We start from the raw sequence: 11103 nt of genomic DNA, 5'->3' as shown, positions 1-11103 counted from the left end.
GTCCTCCATTTATTTATTTATTATATAATTGTCCCTTATTTTTACAATTACACAACTTTATCCTTAAACTATAAACAAATGTTATTTATTTCAGAATATTTATTCTATAGTTGAGTCTTGTTAATGTCTCACTATATAAAAAGAAGATAGGCAGGTATATATATAAAAAAAGACATAGATATAAAATAATTAGTTTTTTGATTATTTTTAAAAAAATAAAAAAAACAAAGATAATTGATACAGAAATTTATTTAGTTTAAAAAACAAAAAATTATAAAAATATAAATTTATTTGGTTGAAAATATACAAATAAAATAAATATGTTTTTATAACAATTTAAGAGTAAAGTTTTATATTTTTAAAATAGAAAAATATATAAATATATGTTTCAATTGCATAATAACGAAATACTGTCTTATATTTATCTTTTTTTATTATTTTAAAACAGTAACTAAGATCTTTATAATATCAACATCCTTTGAGATATAATTATATGAACCAACAAAATAATGAACATGAATAATGGTTGGATTGTAATAGATCACGACTATGAAAAATAATTGGCAATTGTTCTCAAATTTAGGGAAAACCATAGTAATAAAATCCCCCTTTTCTATTTGTAAGTCCTCCCCCGATCTTTTCTCCATTATTATTTTTTTCAATTCCTTGGCATCAATTAGAATTGAGATTAATAAATATTTTTTTTAATCTTAATTCTTGTTAATGGGAAAAAAAAACAAAGAGAAGGAAGATTCGACAATGTTTGCATACAATTTAGTAACTTTGCTTACTCTAAACCGATTTAGATTTAGATTTAGTTCGATATTGGATCAAAATTCAAAATTGACTCAATTAAACCTTTTGATTTATTAAATATTTATTTTTATGTTATAATATATTTTTAAAGTATTTTTAATTATTTTTTGTACTTTTAAAAAAAATTAGAATGATACATTTTATATGTTTTTGAATAATTTTAATATATTTATATAAAAAAATGTATAAAAAATAATGCATTTTTAATATATTAAAAAAGATACTTTTAGACCTGGTTGGTTTTTGCATTTTAAAAATATTTTAAAAAAATTAAAAAATAATTTTTATTTTAAATTAATATTTTTTTATATTTTTATATTATTTTAATATACTGATATTAAACATATTTTTTAAAAAATAATAATAATAAAATTTAATATATTTTTAAATAAAAAATATTTTAAAAAAAACCATTACTCCCAAATATCCACTAAATAATTTAATACATCACCACAACACCACTAATAAATTAATCTATAATTTTAAAACTCAATCCGTGTGCAGATTTTACCATAAAAAGTTAATCTAGATTAATTCTAAAAAATAATTTTTAAAAAATTTAAAATCTTAACAAATTTTTTACCAATTTGTTTTTTTTTTAATTAAGGGTCGATGACCAGTTAATCAAGTGAATTTTAGTTTTTAATTGGGTAAATCAAATTATTTTCATTTTTATATTTTTTTTAGCTCGAACTTAAATAGACTAAGATTTAAATTGACGTGTCGGGTTAGAGAAGGTTTTAAAATAATATTCATGACCCAATTAACCCGATGGAAATCATAAGACGAGATGAGATACTCCAAAAAAGAAAAAGAAAAAAGAAAAAAGAAAAAACTCTGCTTACAAGAATAGAGAGAGAGAGGGAAACCTTAACTTGTGCAGCGAGAGTGTACAGACAGCCCCCATCAAAAGATATTTTTTGTATTTCCGTTTTCTTTTCCAGGAAAAAAAATATTATTCTCTTCTTCATTTTTTTTATCTAATTTAATTATCAGGGTTTCTTCCTTCTCTTCGATCCTCTCCATTCCAAACGCATCCTTTCCTTCAAATCTCTCTCCCCTCTCGCCTCTCCGTTTCCTCGCTCTCTCTTTCGCTCGAAAGGTTGGATTTTTTGGAATAGAGTTGTTGCTTTTAAATTTTGGCTGTTGATGAAGCAGATCAGGTTTTTTATTTCTTTAGGGTCTGTTTTTTCCTTTTTTTTCTTTTTTTGCATTGTTTGCATGGAAGATGATGATTGTGTTTATGAGGATTTGATAGGTTTATTTGTTTCAGGAATTGGTTTTTCTTTTTCTATATTTTTGTTTTTTTATCAGATTGTGTTTGATATTTAGCTGTTAGATTTTCTTATGGTTTAAATGTGATGAAGATCGAGATTTTGATTGATTTATTGTTTGTTATGACGGAGTGTTATAAAAAAAAAAAAGTAAGTTTGAGGAATTTAATTTGGTGAAGTTTGTGGTTGAATTTGTTTCGTCGTGTGTAGAAAAAAGGATTTTTGAAAGAGTTTTGGTGATTTTGTTAGATTTGTTGTAGTTTTCTCGTTGCTGTTGTTGTTTTGTTGTATGTGATGAGCATATGCTTTGAACATTGAGAATATGATAGATTTTATGGTTTTTTCAGGGCTTAAATTGAAGTTTGTGAGATCAAAAAAGAAAAATTGCAAGGGTGAATTGTGTTGACTGAAGTTGAAATCTTTCAAAAAGGAAAGTATTGGGGTTTTTGCGTTCTGGTGAAGAATTGTGATGAATAAGAAGAATTCATGGGCAGATTTGGCTGCAAATTCTGCAGCTGAGAACATAAATGCTGGTTCTTCTGCTAACACTGGAAGTGTAGGTTCTACTCCTGCAGCTGCCCCTTCCCGATCCACATACGTCCCTCCTCATCTCCGTAACCGTGCACCATCCTCAGACCCACCAGCTGCTGCTCATAGTGGGCCTGCAGCGAGTAATGATCATTCTGGGTATGGTGGTGGATCGCGCTCGGGTGTTCCAAGAAATGATTTCCGTGGTGGGTATGGTGGTAGCAGTGGGAGATCTGGTGGGTGGGGAAACAGAGGTGGCTGGGATCGTGGGAGAGAGCGGGAAGTAAATCCTTTTGGAGATGCTGACGAAACAGAGCAGCCATTTAGTGAGCAAGAGAATACTGGCATTAATTTTGATGCGTATGAAGATATTCCAGTTGAGACAAGTGGGGAGAATGTGCCACCAGCTGTAAATACCTTTGCAGAGATCGATTTGGGTGAGGCGTTGAATCTGAACATCCGCAGGTGCAAGTATGTGAAGCCCACGCCGGTGCAGCGGCATGCCATTCCAATCTCTCTTACAGGCCGGGACTTGATGGCCTGTGCCCAGACTGGTTCTGGGAAAACTGCTGCTTTCTGTTTCCCGATTATTAGTGGAATTATGAAAATGCAAGATCAGAGTGCACAAAGGCCACTTCGTGGAGCACGAACTGTGTACCCGCTAGCTCTTATTCTCTCTCCAACCAGAGAGCTTTCAATGCAGGTGGGTTTTGTTAATTGGCTGTTTATATGATACGCTTCTCTGTGCTACTTATTGTGAGGAAACCTAATATGTTGTGGTTATGATTGCAGATACATGAGGAAGCTAAGAAATTCTCATATCAAACTGGTGTTAAAGTGGTTGTTGCTTATGGAGGAGCACCAATTCACCAACAGGTTTTGTATTAGTTGATGATGCTGGTGCCTGCTATTTTTCATAATTTCTTTTTTGAAACTGATTATGTTGGCTCCTGGCATCATTCCTTGATCAGCCATACTTTCCTATAGTGTCAGCTGGACTTTAATTCTGTGGCTGGAACTATACTGTTTACTCTTTTCCTTTGTGAAATTAAACAATGACCTCTTTTGGGAAGTCAGATTTGAATCTGTTTTCCCTCTACCTGTTAATGTGTACCTTCTCAAAGCTGATGTGTTATGCTGTTTTTATCCTAGCTATTTCTTGGATCTCAAACTCACACCCCCCTGATCCCCAGTGATATTGTCTCTTTTGTTTGTTTCTAGTGACCTGGCTTTGCCTTCATTTCAATTTTATATATTCAACTAGAAGTCACATTTTCTGCTGCATGTTTCTTGACTCTGCGATTGGAAAACAATGGATGCTGTACTTTTTTTCATGCAATACTAGTGGTGCTATCTGGTAAAGCGTTGAATACAACTGTTAGAATCTGCTATCCAATGAGCAACATGCCATTAAATGGTGTTATACAGTGATATTAGGTTTGCCACTTTCCACAATAATTCTATTTTTAAATGTTGATATTTATGTGGCCAGCTGCGAGAACTGGAGAGAGGTGTTGATATTCTGGTGGCAACTCCAGGAAGATTGGTGGATTTGTTGGAGAGGGCTAGGGTGTCATTGCAGATGATCAAGTATTTGGCCTTAGATGAGGCAGATCGGATGCTGGATATGGGTTTTGAGCCTCAAATAAGAAAAATTGTGGAACAAATGGACATGCCTCCACCTGGTTCAAGACAGACAATGCTGTTCAGTGCTACCTTTCCAAAAGAGATACAGGTCTGTTTTCTGCTCCTTAAAAGTTTCTTTTAGAAGGAGAAAGCTCCCATTACTAATTTGAGAGATCCCAAAGCTTTTTTGGCTTTTGTATAGAAACATTACTATATTAAGTCCGCTCTTCTTCTGTGAGGTAGTGGATGCACAAAATAATTAGAAGTAAATATGCTTTGACTTCCTTTGAATACCTCAAGTGTATGGAAGGTGGGGTAAATATGCTTTGACTTCCTTTGAATACCTCAAGTGTATGGAAGGTGGGGGCTATCTTTGGCACTCTGATTGACATACTCGCTTTGCTGATAAGAAAAAAGGTTTCGTTTAGGTAATATTGCATTTAATGACCAAAACAAGAAACCCTTGCCGATACTGATTTTCTGAAATTTGATTGAGAATTCCTATAATTACATCTGTGTATGTTGTTAAATTCGATAGGGTAATAGGTGTTATATCCGAGAAATAGCAAAACACATGCAAACCTATAATGCTTCAAATCTTCTCTTCTGGTCTTGTACACTGCATCATCTTTTCCACATGTAATGAGGCAGAATTTGGTTTGAGATGTAGATGATGCACAAGCACCTTGGATATGGTGTCAAAGATTTGCTTATGATGCTCAAAATTCTATAATAGTGATACCTTTCAACCTTTTGTTGCTATGCAGAGACTAGCTTCTGACTTTTTGGCAAGTTATGTCTTTTTGGCTGTTGGACGAGTGGGCTCAAGTACAGATTTGATTGCCCAAAGAGTTGAATTTGTTCAGGAGTCTGACAAAAGAAGTCACCTCATGGACCTCCTTTATGCACAGCGGGCGAATGGTGTTCAGGGCAAGGTAACACTAGCAAAAACAATGTTTGCTTCCCAACTCCTCCTCCTGCTACTAGAGAATGGGGAATGTTTTGACTTGTTAGTGGCATGCCCTGATATATCTTAGATAATCTTTATTCTCAAATAAATAATCATTAGAAAAATCTTGTTTCCTTGTTAGTATCTGCCATTGACTGTTGCATATATTATGTAATATTTCAGCAAGATTTGACATTAGTATTTGTGGAGACTAAGAAGGGTGCTGATTCACTTGAGCATTGGCTATGCATTAATAATTTCCCTGCTACTAGCATACATGGTGATAGATCACAACAGGTATTATTTTCGTCATTGCTGTACTTATTCTTTCATTCACGGTATCTATTTCAATTCAAACATTTTATCTCGTGATCTTGATTCTGATTGCTGAAATCTTTGATTGGGACCTTTATGTAGCTGTTGGTCTTGTGAAGGGATTAGGTGGGTAATCAGTGTTCGTCAGTGACATCCTTAATAGTAACAAAATAAAAACAAGAAAGATTGCAAAAGCAGACTTCTTAAAATACTTTCTAGAGCAATATAAAAACGTCATTAGAATATGGGGTTTGAAAATTTTCATTATTTTGGATGACAGGGCATTCATTGCCAGCTGATTTTGCTGTTTTTCCATTCATAACTTTTCCTATTTAATTGTCTTTGATGATGCAGCTTGTTATTCTTGACAAATAATATCAACCATAAGTGCCAAGCTCCTAGATAGTTATAACCAAAACTATAAATGGAAGTCTTAGTGAGACAAATTGAATGACTGAAAGAATTTGGTAAAGTTTAGCTTGTGAAAGATTCTCGTTTGTCAACAAAAAGCATCAGAGAAAGTGTTTGTTGGACGGAATTTTGAGGACATTTTCTGGAAATGGAGGTGGCAGACTGATACACCTCTGAACTGGGTGCTTCAGAACAGAATTTTATAATGTTTGTCTTTCTGGGAAGGGGTGGTTGGTGTCTGTCTGGTGTTGCCAGGGTTTGTGATTAGCAGTTGTAAACTTATATTAACTGTGGCATGTGGGGTGAGGGGATGCATCCCCTCCTTTTTCCAAAATCTTTAAGACTTGTTTTCTTCTTTCTTTTGGCTGATAAAAGGGCTGCTGTGGGGGGCGATAGTAGTAGCAAATCAAACATCTAGATGTTATGTAATTACATACCAGACCGCTGTTGGGAATGAAATAAGTTTGATTCCTAGATAAACCCACTTCATATCTGTTCTTGGTTTTTTTCTGATTTTGTCCTTTCATTATTGGATTGTTACATATTTGAAGTTATTGTTATATTTATAATACAGTACTCTGATAAATTTGTTTCTAAATCATGCAGGAAAGAGAACAGGCATTGCGCTCATTTAAATCTGGCAACACTCCAATTTTGGTAGCAACTGATGTTGCAGCACGTGGTCTTGATATTCCTCGTGTTGCACATGTGGTTAACTTTGATCTCCCAAACGATATTGATGATTATGTCCATCGTATCGGACGAACGGGACGAGCTGGAAAATCTGGTCTGGCAACTGCCTTCTTCAATGAGGGCAATGCATCAATGGCAAGGCCACTATCTGAACTAATGCAAGAAGCAAATCAAGAAGTACCTGCTTGGCTCTCTCGTTATGCAGCTCGTGCTTCCTTTGGAGGGAAGAACCGTCGTTCTGGGGGAGGTCGGTTTGGTGGCCGTGACTTTCGGAGGGATTCCTCTTCCAGTAGGGGCAATTCAGATTATTATGGTGGAGGAAGCAGTGGCGGGTATGGAGGGGCATCAGGCGGGTATGGTGGTGGAGGCTATGGTTCTGGGGTGACCAGTGCATGGGATTAAACAATTGACCATTTTAAGCATTTACAGGACTCGGTGTCTAGTGTTTGTGGACTGCTCCCTTCTTTCACGGGGACCATTTTCTCATTTTTGTTGCATCTTTTAGTTAGCTGTCTCTAGCCATCGTCGTTACTATACTCTTAGAAGTAACTATCACTGAGAGGGGGGTCTAAGTTTGGGGTTGGTGCGCTGCAGGAGTAGAGATGTACAATGCTTGGTAGCTTATGGTGAAAAAAGTTCTAATAGAATAGGTATTACTCGGTGCCCTTCTTTTTTCCGTTTTCTCTTCCCTCTAAACTTTGCTGGCTGTTGAAGGGTTGTAGAATATGTGGTGGGGGAGGGCATAGGGTTTCTTTTCAGTCATTTGTGTTAATCTCTTAGGCATGTTCTTTTCGACCTGGTTGGAGGGGACTTATTGTTGAGGCATCTAGTCCTGCTGTTTCTCTAGTTTCTCTTCTTCCCCTTTGAAAGGAGTCTTTGAAAAGGCTTTTGTAATATCTTGATGGTCACTGGAATAAATACTAAGCTTTCTTGGAACATGAACATGCTTGAATTCTCCCCTGCCGAAATATCTGGGAATCAGTCCATGAATTCATACTTCTGTAATCAAGGTGGTAAATTTTCCAGTTTTGACAGTTCCACCTATATTATCCTGATTACTTTAACATGCATCTATTCTACAGCTTTATATTTTAATCTTTAGTTAGCATTAACAAATCGGTCTATGATTTATTGGTACAAATTTTATGATGCTACAGGATGTGTTCATGATGTTTACGGAATTTTACTCGTAGCATTACACCATGAAATATGCTTGGATGGGATTTTCTTCTGCTTCACTTTTTAGCTGTCTTTGTTGCCTCAGGACTGATGTGAAGCTGTCAAACCTGAAATGGATAAACGAGGCTGCCTAATTTATTGATGAAATAAATTTCTCAAAGATTGACTTGTGACAGGCTATGCGAGAAAAGTGAGAGAGGAGAAGGAAAATAAAACTCCATGCATGTCAGTGTGCTGTGTCATGTGGAAGATGGGTCCAAAATGGAGGAGATGGAGCAGTTGCGTTTTTGGTTTTTTAGGAGAAAGAAAGGGAGGGCCATTGAAACAGATGCCACATCCAATATGTGTAGAGGGTTTTTTAATCATCTTTTGACATATGCAAGATGAGCCAAAAGGGCAAGGACACCAAAATATGTACATCAATGTTCACCATCTTTCGCAGCCTACTAGGGTTAGGGTTTTGTGCACTTTAGCATCATAATAAAAAAATAAAAAGACAGAGATAGCAAAAACAAACATCAGTTAATTTAATTTAATTTAATTTCACATGATAGATGGTTTAATTTTTGTCCCATCTTTCCAACATAACAACTTGCGCATAATAAATCTCATCTAGAGTCAATTAACCTTAATGAACGGTATGAATTATGAAGAAGTGCTAATAATTATATGCTTCCTATCCCACGCTCCACATTAGGACAAGTTCAAAGGGAGAATGATGCTGAAAGTTATGCGCAATTATAAGCTACTTTGACTATGAATCCATAGCCAAAGATCAATGCTAGACGAATTGAAGATCGAGGCACAGAAACAGGCAAGCGTGGGCAAATCAACTGCGAGTGACGAATTGACAAAATGCTTGACATCATTGAAAGAAACTCGATGTCGAATTTCATTCATTTTCAAAAGAAAGTTGTTTTTCATTGTGTGGTTAATTTAATTAGGGGATCTAAAATAGACCTGAAGAATATGGATATGGTGGGTTAAGACATTATTTGTATGATGGGTTTCAGTTACCGATGATGATGACACCTTGGAAAATTATGCCATTTCTGCAAATCATCACGCCCTTTGGAGTGGTTGCACATTTCCTATTGGAAATGGTCCTATGATATGTTACAACTATCTTTCATATATATATATATATATATATATATATATATATATATATATATATATATATATATATATTAAAGTTATTAAACATTATACAAGGATTGAGTCACGGGATTGGTAGATTAACCTAAATTGACTAGATTAATCCAAAACAATATCATTTTAATTTTTTTAAAGTCATACAAGATTTTGACAGTGTCATTTTAATTTTATTTTTAAATCAAACAAGTTTTTAACTCGATTGTGAGTTGATCTATTAGATCAATCATGTTAATTTTCATATATTTTTTTATTGAAATCTAACTTAAACCAGGTTTGTATAGATTAAATGACTTAATCCAAAACGATGTTCTTGAAGTTTTTTTTAAGTCAAAATAATATTATTTTAATACTTTTTATTCAAATCAATTTTTAACCATATCAATTCCCATGCGGTTTTTGTTAAAAGCCAACTCAAATAAAGTTTAAGATAAACCTGAATTTAATAACACACTTAAGTAAGTTATCAAAGGAATATATTAAAGTTAAAGCTTTACACACACATATCAAAACCAATATAATTCAAAGTTAATGCAATTAATAAGACGTGTTTGACAAGGGTTCGAAGATAATACCCATCGTTAATGCATGTACACCTTAAAGAGGATATTTTTCTCCACTTTCATTTAGGGTTCTTTCGAATTGCAGTAATACTGATAATTTAGGCTGGTGTTTGTTTTTTGAAAATTAATTTTTAAAAAATTATTTTTTAAATTTTTTTGTATTTGTTTGTCATTAAAAAAAGTTGATCAACAAAAAACATTTTTCGATCAACAAAAAATATTTTTCAGTTAAAGAAAAATTTGGCTTAATTTCTATAAAAGTGTTTTTATTTTATTTTGGGCGGAAAATATTTTCTGAAAATTATGAAAAATTTAAAAATATCATCTTGTTTGCTGATTATATCAAATTTGATTCTTAAACTTTTGATTGCTATAAATATTTTATTTTAAATATTTTTTTTTCAATTTCATCCCTTAAAATTTAATTTTTATATTAATTTTGGTCCTTATTTTATAATTGTTATTTGCTTTTCCCTTATCATTTTTTAATTTAAATTTTTTATCTATCAAATTTGGTCCTCATTCTTTTGATTGTTACTTTTTTTATTTGAAATAATTTATGAAATGTTAATTATTATTATTTTAATTTCTTCATCTTTCAATTTTTTTATTTTTTAAATTTGATCTCTATTATTTTGATTATTATTTATTTTATTTGAAATAATTTATAATATATTTTTTTTTTCAATTTCATTCTCACTCAACTTTTTAATTTGTAAGATTTGTTTCTCATTATTTTAATAAACTTGAAAAAAATAAAACATTAATAAGTTATTTTCCAGCTCATTTTTCATGACATAACCAAACACTAGAAAATATTTTCCAATTTATTTTTCATTACACTACCAAATATCAAAAAATAATTTACTTTCATGTAATTCACTTTTCAAAAGAAAATTACTTTCCAGCAAACAAACGGGATCTTAAAGTGTTTTTCGTTTAAATATGTATTAAAATAAAGTTTTTTTAATTTTTTAAAAATTATTTTTGATATCAGCATATTAAAACCATCTGAAAATATATAAAAAAATTATTTTAAAAAAATAAAAAATTTAAATTTTTTAAAAAAACCTAACATACTCTTACCGTAAATTAGTGGTTGAGACTTTACTATATCAAAGCTATGAGCGTTTCTAACGCCAGCTATCGATTGATTTTCATAGATGATGATGTAACATCAAGTCTTAAATTTGATCAAGAATGGATCTCACACACACAGATATATATATATATATATATATATATATATATATATATATATATATATATATATATATATAGTGAAGAAATTGAAGGGACTCTCTGTTCATACAAAGGGAATGTTTTTCAATGGTTTTATATGATGGCTAAAAAAAATAAAAAAAAATTCTTAAGAACTATTATTTAATATATTTTTAATAAAAAAATATTTTTTAAAAACACACGATTATCTCACACAACTTCGTGGGAATGTTCCCTTAGGTTAGGCTTGAAGGGTCTTTTAGGGTTGGTATGGAAGCACTTCCAAGGCATCGATGAAGAAAATTCAGTCAATCATTCATTTGAAACCAACACATCCACGTCCCCATAGTTACTTTTTATCATCATTTCTTGC

At 32.5% G+C, this 11103-nt stretch overlaps 1 protein-coding gene across 3 annotated transcripts; it reads left to right on the top strand.

The window, feature by feature from the left end:
- The first annotated feature begins 1594 nt into the window (after positions 1–1594).
- Positions 1595–7550, top strand: LOC133695302 (DEAD-box ATP-dependent RNA helicase 37-like). 3 transcript variants are annotated; one of them, XM_062117353.1, is made up of 7 exons: positions 1595–1979; positions 2438–3321; positions 3411–3494; positions 4111–4353; positions 5012–5179; positions 5377–5490; positions 6526–7550. In XM_062117353.1, the coding sequence occupies exons 2-7, from the start codon at positions 2560–2562 to the stop codon at positions 7012–7014; spliced, it is 1860 nt and encodes a 619-aa protein (XP_061973337.1). In that variant the 5' UTR covers positions 1595–1979; positions 2438–2559; the 3' UTR covers positions 7015–7550. The 3 variants fall into 3 exon arrangements, with proteins under 3 accessions (XP_061973337.1, XP_061973250.1, XP_061973415.1); XM_062117266.1 differs by having other exon boundaries at positions 1603–1918; XM_062117431.1 differs by having other exon boundaries at positions 1603–1997.
- The last annotated feature ends 3553 nt before the right edge of the window (positions 7551–11103 follow it).

Source organism: Populus nigra, chromosome 1, assembly GCF_951802175.1.
Source record: "Populus nigra chromosome 1, ddPopNigr1.1, whole genome shotgun sequence".
Classification (NCBI taxonomy): domain Eukaryota; kingdom Viridiplantae; phylum Streptophyta; class Magnoliopsida; order Malpighiales; family Salicaceae; genus Populus; species Populus nigra.
This window is presented reverse-complemented; position numbering and strand designations above follow the sequence as displayed.

Excerpts from the sequence above, each read along its gene's own strand:
- LOC133695302 (XM_062117353.1), top strand. The coding sequence starts at position 2,560 with ATGAATAAGAAGAATTCATGGGCAGATTTGGCTGCAAATTCTGCAGCT. Across the intron at positions 3,322-3,410 it reads CCAGAGAGCTTTCAATGCAG|ATACATGAGGAAGCTAAGAA; the intron begins GTGGGTTTTGTT and ends TTATGATTGCAG. Across the intron at positions 5,491-6,525 it reads ATGGTGATAGATCACAACAG|GAAAGAGAACAGGCATTGCG; the intron begins GTATTATTTTCG and ends TAAATCATGCAG.